This window comes from Mus pahari, chromosome 14 (genome assembly GCF_900095145.1).
Source record: "Mus pahari chromosome 14, PAHARI_EIJ_v1.1, whole genome shotgun sequence".
In the NCBI taxonomy this organism is placed as follows: domain Eukaryota; kingdom Metazoa; phylum Chordata; class Mammalia; order Rodentia; family Muridae; genus Mus; species Mus pahari.
Genome location: NC_034603.1, coordinates 33,913,796 through 33,932,039, shown reverse-complemented (window position 1 = coordinate 33,932,039; position 18,244 = coordinate 33,913,796). Strand labels below are relative to the sequence as shown.

Genomic DNA, 18,244 nt, shown 5'->3' with positions numbered 1-18,244 from the left:
CGCCACCACCGCCCGGCAAGACTCTATATCCTTGTAGTCATCCACTGTCTCAGGCTCCTACAATGTTTCCATACCATCTTACACCGTGATCTCTGAGTCTTGGGAGAAGAGGGTGTGATGCAGATGTCCTGTCTGTGGCTAAGCATCCCACATTCTCTTACTCTCTGTACCTGTACCAGCTGTGCATCTTTGTGTTGATTGCCATCTATTGTAAGAACATATTTCTCTGATGATGATTGAGTGATACATTAACCTACAATATAGGGCATTGGGAGTAAGTAGTAGTAAATTCTCCCCAAGGCCTATGATCTATATAGCCATAGGTTCCTGACCTGAAAATAGTGCCAGGTATGTGTTTAATCTTGTGGAGAAGAATTAATTCCAATCAATTAGTGATTATTTATTCCTATGATATCCACATCATGTGTACAAGAGTGAGTATGTCTTACAGGGCCAGCTATTACTGTAGCTCTTAGGGTTCACAAATGGGTAAGATTAGTAATTACCTTTCTTCTCCACTATTGCACAGGGAAACTTCCAGAACTATAGAAGTTAGAGCAAGTAGTATAAAGCCTCCATATCAATACCAGCATGAACTCTTCATGTTCTCTAACTCAAGTGTGTGATGTTATTACCAGTAGGGTCTTACCATCACATCTCAGAGGGTAGTTAAGAGCATTAGCAACTGCTTTTAATGTTTGGGGAATCTGTGGACCTCACTGGTCAACAACTCTGAAGACACAGCCCATTTCTGGCACTAAGATTTTTTTTTTGTTAGTTAGCCTGTGATATCAACTATGGGCACTGTGGTCTCTTAGGATAGCCCCATTTTAACTATTTATATCTATTATATATAAGTATCTATCCATATTCATATCTATTATATGTAAGTATATTTCCATATACTAGGAAGTCTCAACTGTAGTAGGTTTCCATATATTTTTGAAAGGTCTTTAGTGTTATTTATCACTCCATATTCCTTTTTTTACCCTGCCCTCCCATCTGCCATCCCAAATTCCTATTAAATTATTACTTCTTAATTCTTTATACAACTAAATGCTACCCACACACTGACCCCTTACTAATTTTCTGGCATTTATGAGTATTTTAAATGAAACACACATGTCTGAAGGTTCAAAGTTAACATCTACAAAAGAGAAAAAAAAAAGATGCGGTGTTTGTCTTCCTGGATTGGGTTACCACACTCAGAATGAGCATTTCTAGCTCCATCCACTTACCTGAGAATTTCCTAATTTTGTTTTTCTTAAAAACTGAGTAATATTCCATTATATAACAGTATCAGTTTTCCCTTCCCTTTCTCAGCTGGTGGATATGTAGGTTCCTCTGGTGACTTACCTATTGTGAACACAGCAGCAGTGGACACAGATGAGCAAGTATCTCTGTCCTAGGGCATATGTACAAGGACGCATATACTCCTGTGAGCACATGTGCAAGGAATGGTATATCTGGGCCATGCGGGTCGGTTTCTAGGTTTGGGGGACCCTTACTCTGATCTCTCTGGTGTCTGTGCCTTCATGTACCCCCAACCAGCAGTGATTAAACATTCCCTTCCCCTTCACCCTTGTCAGCATTAATCATCATTTGCGAATTGATTTTTATTGTCGTTTATTTGTTTTGTTTTGTTTTCATTTTTTTTCCCTCATCCATTCTGACTGGGGTGAGATGAAATTCCAAAGTAATTTTAATTTGGATTTCTCTGATAGCTAAAGATGTTGGACATTTAAAAAAACTATTTTTCAACCATTTGTGTTTCATCTTTTGAGAACCATGTTTAGTTTCATGTTCCATTTTTTTAAAATCGGGTTGTTTGTTTTCTTGGTGTTTCATTTTCTGAGTTCTTTGTGTATTCTGGATACTAACCCTCTGTCAAATGTATAGTTAGGAAAGAATTTTTCCCATTTTACAGGTTTCATCTTGGAAAAGGTTTTTATTGAGTTATGACAAATGTAATGAATCACATATTAAAAGTATAATCCTTGGTAGGGTGTAAAATATCTACATACTCATAAAACCATTGTCATTATTGAAATACTGAACACACCCACCTCTAGACTCCCTCATGTCCTTTGATAATCCCTTATCATCTCTCTTTCCACCCTGCCCTATGCCAGACATCTACCAATCTTCCTTCAGAGCTGATGAGTTTGTATCATCTACTATTTTATAGACTAAAATACCATATATGCTCTTTTTTTGTTTGTCTCCTCCTTCAGCTGCATTTTAGAATAATCCATGTTATTCAATGTCAACACTTCATTTTTTCACTCTTGAATAAAATTTGTAAATCACTCCAGATGATTCCTAACACACAACTGCTTAGTAGGGGGAATCTATTATTATAATAATATTAACAAAAATGTCTGTCAAAGTTAAGAGTCTACATTATACCATCCTTCGTAAGCCACAGCTGCCAGAATCAAAAGAGCATAAACAATTTTTTCTTACTTAACAAAGAAGCCAAAGAAAAATATACTTTTTGTTAAAAAAAAAAAAAAGCTAATATTTTTGGAAGAGATGTTCTTGCTTTGAAATAAGGCTTAACCCCCACCTCACAGGCTAGCCCCCAGGGATCTCAGGAACATTTTGCAGCTCACACATTGTTCTAGTCCAGTGGATGCTTTTTTACTCCACATCAGTAGCTCTTACATAGCGAAGGCAGCTGCTGATGGTACCTGCCTCTCTTCTCTCTCAAGGCATCCAGTTCTGGAGTCTCCATTGAGTCTTCTTCAAAGTGACTGAAATGCAAATGAGGAATGTGCTTCAGGCTTTTCCACAGCTCACATAGCTGTATAGACAGAACAAATTCAATCTTAATGTAGTCAGCTTTATGCTAAGAACACCATCATTATACCCTTTAGTTTACTTAATCCCCTAGCCCATCCTGTAATGGATTACTTTATTGGTAATGCTTTTGGCTTTAAGTAGCAGAAAACCTAATGATGGTAGCATAGAAAACACACACACACACACACACACACACACACACATGCACACACACACCAGGAAGTACAAAGGTAACATTTACAAACTGTAGACACATTGTTTAATGACACCAGTATTAAATATTTGTTATTCCCTTGGCTTATCATTCAAGATGACTGAATGACTTCTGCTTCATCCATTATATTTTCATTCCAAAGAGAGAAATACATAGCTGCAGCAAGTAAATCAAAAACAGCTTGGGCTATATGGGGCAACCCAATATAGATGGATACATGCATAGATGTGGATGGATTCATGGATGGATAGGTAGATGGGCCGAACACTCAAGAACATCATAGGTTTGTACACGTGTCTCATTCTTCACACTATGGTCATCCCAGCTAGAAAGCATCAAAAGAGAATGAAGTTGAGAGTCACAGCTCTGATGGCGATTTTCTTTCTCATAAGATGAGCATACAAGACTTAAGGTTTTAAATGTGTCTCTTGTCAAGAGTTAATGACAAAGTTGCCCGATTTTATCAAACTGTATAGCCTGTTTCTATTGTGAGACCCTGTAAGGTGTGCATCTTTATCTTCATAGTAGAGTGCCTGGAGTGTGCTCATAGCTTCCTCTTTGACTGTGACTATAACAGGACCTCCCTTCATCCTTTAACAAGCTACTCTCCCTTCCATGCACAGCCATGCTGGCAAGGATACAGCTATTGCTGAGGTGTCCGATCTCCATCCCACTAGACTTTCCACAAACTAGCTGTATCGTTTTACCTCCTTTTGCTAAATAAGTGGTTTATCCTTGGGTTCTATTGCAAGTCACTATGATGAAAGCTCACCTTAGCTTTATTTTAATATCTTCTCTGTTGAAAACCATTGTATATCCTTATGTTGCCATTGCAAATAACTGTGACCTATACCTTCAAGAATTTGTCACCTGAAACAAGTTTTTGTTTAGAAGAGGTGGGATTATACTGCTAATCTAAGAAGCTGTGGTTACTGGAATTAAACATAGATTTAGCTCTGAGCTTTCAAAAAGGTGGTTCATAAAGGCAAATGTGATATAAGTATCATGGCTTATAATAACTGTGTCATCTTAGATTACTGTGACAAATGTCTCTCTTTCCAAAATCCTTTGTAGTCCCTTTTGGTCTTTGATTTAATAGATCTGTTTCCATGTCTCCTCCATTTGTCCTCTTCTCATTCTTTTTGAAAATGTGAATAAGTTTTTAATTTTTTTTTTAGTTTTAAACCATATCAATAATCACTTTAATTGTCAGTGCTCCTCTAAATATATCAGTTAAAAGAAGATTGTCAAAATGAATTTAAAAAAAAAAAACAAGACCCAATTATATGGTATTTACATACAAACCCTCCCAACTGGGCATGGTGGCACTTGTTAGCCATAGCCCCAAAGAAAGTAGAGTAGTCGTTTTTGCTTCAGATGAGATGTGAATAAGTTTTAAAAATAATAATAATAAAATATACAAAGATCCAGAGACTGATCGTGACAGAAAAGGGGAAGTAAAGCCCTTGGTGAAGGTCGGTGGACTCAGAAGGAGCTGACTGACCCTAGTGCTCATGCTAACCCTGTATTCTCTTATCATCTGACTGAGATTTGAATTATTAGTTTAACAAATACTTTAGTGCTTAATTACACTAATTAAAGAGGAACTCAGATGTCTGAAAGTGTAAGATGAGTCTCTGTAACCTGCCCATTAAAACTTAAGGTTACTGGTTACCTTCAAAGGTCTACATACATCCCGGCTCAAAGAGGGTCGTGCTTACACTGCTATAGGTAGACAGCTCTCTTTACTCAACATCTTCCTAAAGGGAAAATGACACAAATTAATGCTAGGTCATCTGCAATCCATCTTCTAGTGAGCAAGAATTCGGTTTGGAATTATGGGTGATTCAAAGCACAATGAAACTGAACCCTACCTTCAGACAACAGAAAAGTTATCCCATAAATTATGAAGCACAGCCATTAAAATCATGCTTCAATTGCATCTTTATTATCAGATGGAGAAATTTGCCATAGAACCAGATATGATGGCTCACATTTGCAATCCCAGCCCTCCAGAGGTTGAGGCAGGAGGCTTTTTAGTTTAAGGCAAACCTGCACTTTATATTGAGATTCTGTTGCCAAAAAACCTGATAATAAGAATTATATAATATATTAAATGAAAACTGAAATATGTATGTATATATATATGCAATATGTTCAAAACAATTATGATTTGTAGAGATTCAAAAATCTAATAAAAACAAGTATCTCGAATAAAATACAGGACACAAGAATGCTGAAGAAATTGCTAACTGCTAGGTGAAAAATTTTTGGTCAATTGTCACTTTTGTCACTGTGAATTTTTATGCATTCTAATCTTTCCAGAATGAATATGTATGATTTTTATAGTCATGCAAAGCAAGCTATTTCTTGAAAGAATACATCAAAAGACCTTACAGATACAACCAAAAAGTTTTAACATATGAAAAACTTAAATAATCTGAAAGGAAAATAGTTCAAACACAAGTACACAAATCATGCGATTGCAAGGAACGCCATGATTAATTATTGATGCTATCTATAAAAAATAGGGAGCAGGCAATGAGCTGAGAATTTCTAAAGACAGAAAGCAGATTAGAGGCCTGTACAGTCTTGGTTGGCAGCTGTGGTTTCCTGAGAGTCTGCAACCGAGCAGACTTGAGGTAAAGCCCTTGCTTTGCCTCTTTGTAGTGATTTGATCTCTTAAAAACCTCTTGATTTATCTAAAGGTCAGTCTTTTCTCCTGAAATAATTTTGAGAGGTAAAGACAGTTCATGGGGTTGGGGGGTCTAAGAAAAATTAGTAACAAAGTGCATGTCAACTGCTCAGCACAGCAGGTCTCTGGCATACCATATGGATGTATGAATGTATCACTCTTGAATCTAGATACTGGAGAACCAGAATGGTCAGGAACAACCCAGAGAGGCTGAGGATGAAGGCACAAGGGCTCACTTACTCAGTGTGATAGCTAATACTTATTGTGAAATTGGCAAAATATAGAATTACCAAAACCACAATCATCTAGACATATCTATACGGAATTTTCTAGAATGAATTAACTGAGGTAGGACAACCCAATCTCAACATGAAAGACACTATTCCAAGAGCTTGAGTCTTGACCTGGATAGAAAGATAAAGTAAATTCATCTCTTTCTGCTTCCTGAAAATGCTTGCAATGGACCAACTACTTTCTGCCTCCTTTGCCATGATGGGCTATACACTCAAACTTTGTTTTCATCAAGTAGTTTGTTAGAGTAACCAGAAAAGTCACTCCTATGTCCAGTGAGGGGGTAAAAATGATCAGTAGCTAAAGATCTAGATTCTCGTTTCAACAAGTAGCTTACCCTGCCTTGCTTAACTCCTGTGCCTTTAACTCCAGTATGGAGATAAGAATTGCATTTGCTGTTTCTCTGGGCTTATTATAATATATTCACCCATCCCTCAACTGAATAAACAATTCCTAAGCATTCTTCTGTGTGCTAAGGAATGTGTTCGAAAAAAAGCAAACTAATCCCTGTCCTCTTGTTTGTTATCTCACCTGCTCTTTCCATAGAGAATTTAAGCTCCTGGGGGTAGGAATTGCTAAATAGTGATGAGTATTATTAAAAAAAAAAAAGTATTCAACAGAGGTAGGGAAAAGATAGGGTCTTAGGGTTTTACTGCTGTGAACAGATACCGTGACCAAGGCAAGGCTTACAAGAAAAAAGTTTAATTGGGGCTGGCTTACAGGTTCAGAGGTGCAGTCCATTATCATCACAGTGGGAACACGGTGGCATCCAGGCAGGCATGGTGCAGGAGAAGCTGAGCGTTCTACATCTTCTGAAGGCTGCTAACAGAATACTGGCTTCCAGGCAGCTAGGACTACCATATTAAAGCCCACTCCCACAGTGGCACATCTACTCCAATAAGGCCACACCTCCAAATAGTGCCACTCCCTGGGCCAAGCATATAGAAACCATCACAGATGGGGTCTCTAAATTACAGTACCATGAAAGCCTTATTGGGCAAGGGGAATAGCTGGGTAAATAAATGAGGAAACAAAGCATGCTGGCATTTGGAAGACACAGATATGAGGCATAGGAACCAGCCAGAGCACAGGCTCTGGAGCAATGAGCAGAGATTATCTCAGAAACAGGTGCTGGAGCAGAGGGTGATGAGGTTGCTCAGCCATGCAAATCTTAAGCAGGGAACTGGTATGATCTAGGTCACTCTTCATAGGGCTTCCCCAGTTGTTTTGAGAGCATAGAGAAAAGATTAGAGGAGGAAATCAGGGTGACCAACTGGGGTAATGTAATTGCCGTGTGACAGCCAGAGCACAAAGATGGCAGCCACAGTAATACTGAAATGGTCTTCACATAGAAGACAGTACTGCTCCCTGAAGTCAAAGACTGAATTGTGCCATACTACACATGTCTCAAGAAGTTCAACAATGCATAAATGCAGTGGGCATGACTCAGGCCTGTGTGTGACAGGTCAGAACTCAACCAGAAGTGCTCAGAGAGGCTCGCTCTCCTCATCACTCTCGTCTTGCTACATCAGTGTCTGACAGCTCCCCTCAAACTTCAGCCACACCCACTCCTCAAGCCCACCTGGATACAGAACCACTTTGTCACTCCCTCTTAGATGTGAGCGGAAGCAGAGTGGGCTTTGAAAGGCTGAGGACCAGGGCTCACTCCCCCAGGTCTTCCTCAGGAGAACTTCACATATTCCATTTGAGACAACCAGGACTCTCCAAGGCCACTCCTTGCTAACTGGGACGCTTTTCTCTTCCACCGCCTTGGAGATGGCTAAAGAGCTTAATCAACCCAAATTATAGGGTCTGCTTAATTCAAGGGGCTGATTTGAATACCATTGCCTGGGGAGGTTGGAGAAATAAGTATTCCTAAGGAGATGCTTCCTATTAGCAGGACTGTTCTCAAAGCATGTCCTTGGCAGCCCATTAATTATATTTCATTTTGACAGATCTCATATATAGTTGTTATATTTTTCAGGGGGGGGAAGAAGGTGTTGGGTGATTAATTGGTTGATAGTGTATGTTAATTGCATGCTAATTAAATTTAAATGTAATTCCTATTTGAAACACTTAATTTAACTTCGGCCCAGGAAATTAGAATATTCAAGCGTCTTGAAGGAACTTGTCTTTCTATCTGTCACCTTCCTTGTCTGTTGACACTTTCTCCTTGTTTACAAACTTGTTCTTCAGGAGAAGAAATCAGATGGTTCTTAGAGCTCCCAGCTGTAATAAGGAAGTGTTGGTTCTTGCGATCCATAAATATTTAATTGCTTTACTAGAAAAAAAGTAAATCCTGACTCTCTACCCTATTACTTAAGTTTGCTCTCAACAAGCCCCATCAGGCTGGAAGCTGTGTGCCTGATTCCTTCCCTCTGGCTTGATAATGGAAGAGATGAATCCAGGAGAGTGCCCGTACTTAGTTCTCTGAAAGTCACTGCTCTTCACCAATAGGGGGCCATAGGACGGAAGGCAGGCAAGGGCACTGATGGATGCTCTCAGACATTCTCTGCGGCTGTTTTCCACTCCCCCTCACTGTGAACCCCAGGAGATGGAAATCCTACAAGGATTTTTGGCAAAATATCCAGCGATTCCTCCTACAGCTTTCAGGGTCAAAAGGGGCCCCCAGCTGAGCTCTGGACAGGAGCCATGGCCATTAGTCCCCTTTGTGTCTTGGGCACATCGGAAAGGTCTACTGGGGTCCAGTTTTGTGTAGATTTCTTGGGGTTAAAGACCTGGCCTGGTGACTGTGAATGCATCTTCAGTTTCTAACCTATAAACAATGAAAACTGGGAAACCACAAGTTTGGCAGGGACATGGGCTTTGGGGCTTATCTTCTCTGTTCTGCATCCTGGCTTTCCCTTATTAATGCTGTTCAGCATTTGTGTGCCTTGATACTCCTAGTTCTGAAGTGAAATATGACTTGTTTCATTATCCTATGTTATCAGAATTAGGTGAGGTAATATTCACCTCTGAAGTTCTGCCTTTCTTCCCTAACTAACTTGATCTCTCCTCAGCTGTCTTGGAGAAACCTCTAGAAAAGAAAGCTGGCAGGAATTATGGCCCTCCAGGCAACAGGAAACTCATCTATTTCATCGATGACATGAACATGCCCGAGGTGGATGCCTATGGCACAGTACAGCCCCACACTGTCATCAGGCAGCACCTAGACTATGGCCACTGGTAAGTGTCCCTGCAGAAGGGTTTCAGGACACTCAGCTCAGTAGGTGCTGCAATGATAAACTTCTGTTAGCTCTGATACCACAAAGGGAACCCAGAGTGAACGTCATTCTTCAGGGGCTTCCATGCTTCTTGGAGTTCTCTCTCAGACAAGGCCTTCCAGTCAGAGGGGTACTGAGATTTCACCCAAAAAAGGAAGCTACAGTTTTCTGCAGGACTTACTTTCATGTGCTATGGAGACCTAGAGGGATGGGTGTGTTGGAATAGTGGACAGAAGCTAGAAAGGGAATTTTTGGATTGTATTGGCTATATTCTATACACATATATGGAAACATACCAAATATAAAGCTATGACACGCAGTTTTAAAGCAAAAACATCTCAAAATTACATTTTCTGAGACTTCCTCTAACCACAGAGCAAAACTTCCCTCTCACCTCCACTGTGGCCTCCTATAGAGATGTTCTGATAATAACAGGCACACTCCCAGCTGACTTGCATGGGTTTGATGTCTTCAGAGCAATACAGAGTCTCTTGAAACAGCCTAGTTTTTAATGGCAGACAGTGAACCCAGTCTACAGAAAAAAGTTGATGATCTAAAACATTCCTGGCTCCTCTTCTTCCTTCTGTAAAGATGGGGTAGGGTTCAAAAGAGAAATGAGAGAGGGTTCATAGTAAGGATGCCAACCCGAGTTGATTCTCAGTCCTTCCTAAAATCTCTGTCAAACACCATTAGCACCTTTAGCACCTTGCCCTCAGTCTCTATGCTAGGACTTGAGCTACTAATCAAATAGAAAAGATAGAGTGACAGAAAGGACTTTAAGCGAGAAGTAGGAACTTGACAGAAATCCTACCCTGCTGCTCTTTCTCTTCGCGTGTATTTTCTCTGAAATACCTATTTCGGACCCTCTTCTCTCTCTTCAAATTCCCAACGTACCAAAGCTGATGACTTGGCTTTATCTGGGGAAACTAGTGCCAAGTCAACCCTTGCTTTGTACAACTTGCTCACTGACTTGCAAACCCTGTGTCCCAGCCTCCCGTGACATCTCGCCTAAAGCATCACTCCCATGTAATGGTTCCACCAACTCCTGCTCTTGTAACTCTGCACTAGCTAGTCCCCATCTTTTTGTTGGCTCCTTCATGTCATTGAAACTTTTGTTTTGTTTGTTAAAAAGTCATTTTCCTATGGCTAGTCTCTCTTCTGTGTATAACTAAATTTCCCTTCCTGTTCTTGCTTTTTGTCTAGTCTCCGACTCACTCCTCAATGCATTCTTCTTTGATTACTCCCCGCACCCCTCGAATTTCTGAACTATTCCTAGAAACCTATTAACTATTTCTGTGGGATCCAAGAGACCCTATTGGAGAGAGGTCTTTCTTTTCTCTGCAGTTCTAATGTAGGAGTGCTGGCTACCATTGCTTTCTGGGCAGCCATACCCCCCCCTGAGAGTTTTCTTTTCCGTGAGTCCTCTTCTGTATGCTTTCCTCCTGTACTATTTCTGTAGGTATTGGAATCCTTGTAATTTTGTCTTGGGCTATTATTTCTTCTTAATCTCTCAGTAAATCTAGATTTCTACTTTTATATTTAATCGCCTGTGGTGGTTTGAATGAGAATGAACCCCAGAGGCTCACATGTTTAAATGTATAGTCCCCAGTTGGTTGAACTGTTTGGGGGAAGGATTGGGAGGTGTGTCACTGGGGTTGGGCTTTACAATTTCAAGAGACACACACCATTCTCCAGCTCTCTCACTGCTTCAGGTGGTGGAATAAGATGTGAACTCTCAGCTATCCCTTCTCTCTGCCATCACGGACTCTAACCATCTGAGCCCATAAGCCAAGTAAGACACTCTCTTTTATAAATGTCTTCGATCGTGGGTGTATTATCACAGCCATAGAAAATTAGGTAAGACACAACCAAACATGTGAATGATGGAAATGGTTCTACCTCTCCTTGAGGAAGTGCTACTTACCTTAGCCCTCACATACAACTCTTACTATAAGTTTGTTTTGTTTTGTTTAGAGACAATGCCACTCTGTGGCTCAGGCTGCCCTCATACTCACAGCTTCCTGCCTTCTGAGTACCTGGGTTATGGATGTACACCACCACAGGTGGCTCATTGGAGGCCTCTATTTCAGGTATGATCGGAACAAGTTGTCTCTGAAGGAGATCATGAATGTACAGTACATCTCCTGTATGAACCCCACTGCAGGCAGCTTTACCATCAACCCAAGGCTTCAGGTACTGATGGAGGCAGGAATGGGTGTTACCTCTGAGTTCTAATGCTATCATTTCTGGGCTGACAGTCTTTGATTACTAGTGGTAACTGGCCTTCCCTCTGCTAGTCTACTAAAGTAACAAACCAACTTGTGTCTCTCAGATAAGAAAGAAACCTCAGTGTCATAAGGATCTAGAGCTAGAGGGGCTCACAGAGTTCGCACAACTCAACCCCCTCATTCTTAATAGAAGAGACTTCTGGTTAATGGAATTACTTTCCCAAGGGCATACAGACACAGTGTCAACTCAGATTTGGATTCAAATTCTTTCCCCATCTTTGATCAAAGCTTCAATGCCATTATCCTCCCAGTCACTTCATGTTCAACCTAAACTTTGGTGGAGAATCTTTGATCACTATCCCTAGTCTAGAGCAGTGATCTTCACTGGGTGATCCATCCAGCTCACTCCTCTCTCTCATGCCTTGTTTTCTCCTGCAGCGCCACTTCAGCGTGTTTGCCCTCTGCTTCCCAGGAGCTGATGCCCTCTCTTCCATCTATAGCACCATCCTGACCCATCATCTGAAGCTTGGAAACTTTCCCACCACCCTGCAGAAATCCATCCCTCCTCTGATCAACCTGGCTGTCACCTTCCACCAAAAAATTGCCACCACGTTTCTGCCCACAGCAATCAAATTTCACTACATCTTCAATCTCAGAGATTTTGCCAATATTTTCCAAGTAAGTTCATGAGATACTATGAAATATTAAAGATAATTCATAGGTTCCTATTCTTAAATAAATGGTGAGTGACAAACCCCTTTCAACAAAGACAAGAAGTGCATGGAGTTGGGATCATAAATAGGTAGAGTGTCATGGGCCCTGTGGGGAATACTTCAACAAAACAAAGTTTTATTTTGAAACTATACTATTTCTCAGTAAAGAGAACACATTCCTCAGCTGGTCCCTTTGTTCCAAGGCTTAGCATTGAAGAGACAATGCTGTATTACTTAGTGTACTCCTAATACTCTGGTGTATGGAGAAGAAAGTGGAAGAAGACTGACAAGAAAGAAAGAGAAAAGAGAATGAAAGGGAGTCCTAAGAGAAGGAAAAAAGGAGAAAGAAGAGAAAATAAAAATAAGAGGGGGGGAGAAGAAGAGTAATTATTTTAAAACCCCTCCATCACTTATGGTACTCACCATATTCATGATGAAAAAAGAATGTCTCCCAAGCCACACAAGTTAGAAAATGTATTATAATATTCCTAAATGTCATTTTTATCTTCTGATATGGCCTCAGCCCTACAAAGTCCACATTCATTTCCAGATCAAATCGGTTTCAGATAAAGTCTAGGCTGGTCTCTCACTTGAGAGCTACCGGCCACAGCTAGTTGGAGGCCAGACTAGACTACACAATTAGATCTTATCTCAAAAATATCAAAAGCAAAACCCCCACTACCCTGTAAAGCCTCTAGTGCCGAGGTTCCCAAACCATGGCAAAGCATGTGCTTACTCACAATTAGCTCTTATATTTTGAACACTAGTTGAGAGAGACATTGCTTACATCACAACCCCATGATTAAACACACTGCAGTGTGATGGAGACTAGATAGTATTGTCTACATTTTCTAAATGAAAAGCAAGAGGTAAAACTGGTCAAGTTCACATTGGTCTTCAGTGGCATCATTAAAGGAGAACTGGTCAACCACCCCTTATCAGAAGTAGCCTTGCTTAGGGTCTTGAGGGGATATTTGCCTTGTCATCTAGATATACTGAAACCCATGCCTCACCTCAATACTTCGGAATGCTTTTTCTAGTTGGTTTTATCAAGTCTGACACAAACTCAAATGTATATGGGAAGAGAGCATATTTAATTGAGAAAGTGCCTCCATAAAATTAGCCTGTGGGCAAATCTTAGAGGCATTTTCTTGATTAATAATTGATGTGGGAGATCCAGCCCACCGTAGGCAGTGCAATCCCTTGGTTGTATATGAAAGTAACATGACCAAGACATGGGGAGCAAGCCTGCAAGAAACATTCCTCCATGGCCTCCTGATTGGTTCCTGCTTCTAAGTTCCTGCCTTGAGTTCCTCCCTAATTCCCTCAAGCATTCAGCAAATAAAAATAAACCCATGTCTCCCTGAGTTGCTTTTCATCATGGTATTTTACCACAGCAGTAGAAACTCTACCCCAAGGCATATATTATTACCTCCATTCAGTAGAGACTTGGTGAAGTTACTAGCTCGGAAATAAGGAAATGAATACGGGGACAGGGAGATGAAAGCACAAGGAGATACTAACAGAACGACAAAATGGTTAGAAGTGGGTGGGAAGCACAGTGGCGGGGAGTGAGAAGGCAAAAGATGAGACTACAAGATGATTGAGACCTGAAGAGAGGCCCTTGTAAAATGTTTCACTTTAGTGTATAATATTTCCCAAGCACAGCACCAAGCCTTTACACTCATCAACTCATTTAATCCTCTCAACACTCATAGAAGGTAAAATACTGACTACAGTCAACTGTCTTTAATCTCGCATTCCACAGAGCTAGATTCAACTGACTGTGGGTTGAAAATACTCTGAAAACTTGGATTTTTTACACAACATATTATTTTCTTCCTGATCAGTGTTCCACTAATAGTATACTAGATAACAACTATTGACTTTATCAACTTCATTAGTTGTTGTACATAATTTAGACATGGTTGAAGGTATACAGAAGGACCTGCATAGGCTATGTGCTTAGACTCCTGTATTTTATATAAATACCTGAGCTTTCACGGTTTATGGTGCTCAGGAGCATCCTAGAGCCAGTGCCCCAGGGGTCCACAGGGATGTCTCTGCTTCCATTTTAAAACATTATACAATTGTCAGTTTCTATAAGTAACGTAGAGTCACAAAATGCCTTCCAGAAAGTGGATACTCTATTTCAACCTTATTTTGTGTAATGGATGCAAAGAAGAATCAGAAAGGGGAGAGATGCCAGAATGGAGGCTGAGTCTCTTGTTCTCCTGGTCTGCCTTTGCATAACTCAAGTAGCCTAAGTGACAACACCTTGGGTTCTCTATCTCAGCCTGGCCTCTCAGCAGCCTATCAGCTGTCAGCCAGCTGCCATGGCATTGAGAAGTACATTCCTCATTGGGATGCTGCCTTCTTCGACGCCAGCTGCCCATGTTCCCCCTGAGGACAGCTTCAAGTTCAGACTTTGACCACTGCCTACTGTTTTCTTCTTGGCAGCTTGTCTAAAGGCCTGATGCAAGCTATTAGGGGGTTAATTGAACAGCCAATTGGAGAAATAGCCTTCCTGTAGAACCTAGCTCATTTTGAGCCTTTATAATATCCTTCCCCTCCATCCATTGAAATCACAGTAGGATTTGGTGGGCTGTGGTTCCAGAAATCATGAACCCATTCTCCCTGCTCAGGGCAGTGCAGAACAAGCTAAGACAGTGCACAATTTGCCCATGATGTGTTCACAGCTGCTGAGCACTTCATTGCTAGTCAGTGTGACAATGACTGTAACAGGAACTATAAAGAAATAATGTACCTCCCTATCAAGTGCCAAACCTCAGAAGCCAGGACTTTATCTCACTTTATCTCACGTCCCACATCTTACTTATCTGAGTTGGATACCTCGGAGAGTTAACAAGGAGAAAGAGGCCAAGGTACACATCTGGTTAGGAACTTACTTTTCTTTAATTTTTTTTCTTTAAAATTTTCTTTTTTATACTCTATGGAAGTACAGCATGCAGGCAGAAAAGCACACAGGTCCCAAATATCTGGCTTGGTTAATTATCACACATGACCACACCTTGCAATCACACCTTCCTCAAGAACTAGAACACACCTGCGCCCACCCCACTCTAAGGTTTTCATGGACTCTTTCCTCTGCCTTCTAGCCATCAATATTGTCCAGACTTCTAACCTCACACATTGTTCTGTCCTAGTTTTAAACTTTGTAACAATAAAATTTGAGTGAATGTTACTACTTCATTCAACATTTCTTTTGTTTGTTTCTTTAGTTTTATTGTTGGATTTAAAAGTAACATTCAAGGGAGGGTGAGATAGTATAGGCCATCAAGTAGACATTGTAGGCATTGTAGACAGAGACACCAACGATGGCTGTGAGCCTGAGGCCAGCAAGGTCTACATAGCAGTTGAACTATACAATGAGACCCTGTCTCAAAATCAAACAAACAAAAGTTATATTTATATTTCGTTCCAACCCTTATTTCCTTTTCTTTTTCTTGTGTGTATGTTTTTTTTTTCCTCCAACTTCTAGTAGAGTTTTGAAGAAGAGTGCTGAGAGCAGAATCTTTCACACTCCTGATTTCTCAGAGAGAAACGCCTGAACAGTTCAGCAATACCGTGTTTTTCCATAGGTTTCTGGAGGTTCTCTTTGCTGGGTGCTAAGATGATGTTTCTATAATTTAATAAGAGTTATATTCACAACTAACTGTAGCAACTTAACAAATTCGTTTTCTGATTGAAATAATTAAGTCTTTTTTCTTCCCTAGGCTGATACTATGCTAAATTATGCTAATGACTTTTGAATCATAAGTCAACTAACTTGGTATTCCTGCAGTAACTTAGTTACTACCTGTACCCTTTCCTAGGATTCAGCTTTCTAACTTACGTAATCTCTACATTTGAATTGCTAAATCTCCTTTCTCACCAACCTAAGGCTCTAAAATCTAAATAAAATGTCTTAGATGCTCTTCCATTTTTTTTCTACTTCTGGAAGATTTTGTGAAACATTGCATCATACACCTTCCTTGCGGGTTGACAGCCACCTAGAGTTTTCTTTGCAGAAGGTTGAAATTATTAATGCAATTTTTGATATACATAGCACTATTACAATTTATATCATATATTTGCCACAATATCATTTAAAAATAGGCAAAAGAAAAAAAAAAACCCTGTTCTCCTTGTACTGTCTTTAAAGGCTTTTTGCAGGCAAAATTCTGGCTCTCTGAGGAACTGTCTTTCCCCCCCTAAAACCTTCATCTGGCTAGTGGTAGCCTGCCTATACAGTAGTTTTCATGGCCACAGACACAGTTATCTGTGGCATTCATTTTTCTCTTGTGTTACTTCTGCAAAGAAGTTATCCATTGCCAGTCCTTGATTTTGTTTTCTTAATGAAAATTGAAAGAATCCAACATTCGACTTTATTGAATGTTTTGGTTTGATGCTTGTTTTTTTTTCAAATATATATATTGCTAATATTTACTCTCTTATTTGTTGCCTTCCTATTTAACTTGGACATGGGATTCCTTTAGTTTATTTTCTCACATCTTGATTGAGTTACCTCAATAACTGTCCTCCCAATTCTTCTACAGTGTTCACTTTATGGTTATAATTTTTTTCTCTGACTGCATTTGCAACATTCAGGCTTTGCCAGGTTGCATGGTTTATGGTTTAAAATCTTCAGTGTAGCATTCATTTTCAAACATTTAGGAGTTTTGAGTTTTATTTTTTTAATTGATAACTACCTAATTTCAGCAAATTCCATGTGATTTCATTCCATTAAAATTTATTGAGATTTGCCATGATTCTAACAATTCAATTAACATGCAGTTTTTGAGAAATGTGTTCTCAGAAATCAGGTATAGTTTAATCAATACATCAATTAGTACACATTTTTAAATCATGTAACTTAAGTTTAATACATTTTACTGATACTGATTTTTTTTAAAAAAATCTATATGTTCTACAAGCCTTTGAGAAAGATTTGTGAAAATCTCCCAAGTGTTATGGACATATGGACATATCTGTTTCTCCTTTTCTTCCTATTCATTTTTTTTACCCTACAAAGTTATATTGATAAACAAATAGAAATTTAAATAACTCTATTTTCTCACATATATATGAGTATACTTACAACTAGCCCACCTTCTTGAACTGTTGCTTGTATATTAAACGTACTTCTTTGCCTCCAAAAATAGCCCTTGCTTTAAAGTTAACTTTGGTGATAGCACGACTAATCCATATTCCTTTAGTCTGCAATTTCACTTGTCCATTGATGTCCACAGGACACTGGACCACGATCCCTCATCTATATGAAAGTCTACAGATGTTCATGTCCTTTATATGAAATATCAGAGGAGTTTTGTCGTTATTTTTATCTTTTATTCAATTCTGGAAACTGAGCCAAAGTCTCAAGCATAATACCCGAGTCTTCTAACCTCTGCCCATTCCGTGGGACTTGATGGAACGTGCACACATCACCCCCTTCCACTGCAGATAATCTTTAGGTTGTACAAAATACCTAACCCAGTCTAGTTGTTGCTTAGGTGGTTGTGATTGTTTGTTGCTTCGAGACTAATTGTGTACATGTGATGCAGACATAGTCCTTTCTGAATATTTGTTATCCAAGACTGGCTAGACCATGGGTGGAGAACCCATGGTTAGGAAAAGCTTCTTTTTGTCTTATGCTCAGATTTCCTATATTCTTATGCTTGAGGATAAATGTAAGTGCTATCTACACATTCAGCTTTTAGAAAGCAAGCCTGGCAGTTGTGCCTTTTCAGAATACTGTCCTTTTGCTCATGTTGTCATACCTAGTCATGCATTTGAGGTTCAGGCTTCCTGTGCTACTTTTATATGTTCCCTCCATTGTTTCCTTTCCCTCCCTTCTTTAACTCTGTGGAATTCTTGTGTGTTTCTGCTGTTTTATTTTCTCCTTCTTTCAAGATATACACATTTTATTTGTTATTCCTCTAGTGAATGCTATATCAATCAGAATTTCATGAAATGCATTTCTTCAGTCCAATGCCTAGATCGTCTATGAATTGGGCCTCTCTCTCTCTCTCTCTCTCTCTCTCTCTCTCTCTCTCTCTCTCTCTCTCTCTCTC

General features: G+C 39.7%; 1 protein-coding gene across 1 annotated transcript in view; it reads left to right on the top strand.

The window, feature by feature from the left end:
* The window catches only part of Dnah9 (dynein axonemal heavy chain 9), a 322,533-nt gene that overhangs the window by 158,299 nt on the left and 145,990 nt on the right, over window positions 1-18,244 (top strand). The window contains exons 39-41 of the mRNA XM_021213724.1: window positions 9,026-9,191; window positions 11,320-11,422; window positions 11,896-12,135. Of these exons, the coding sequence (XP_021069383.1) occupies window positions 9,026-9,191; window positions 11,320-11,422; window positions 11,896-12,135 (509 nt within the window). The remainder of the gene's footprint in view (window positions 1-9,025; window positions 9,192-11,319; window positions 11,423-11,895; window positions 12,136-18,244) is intronic.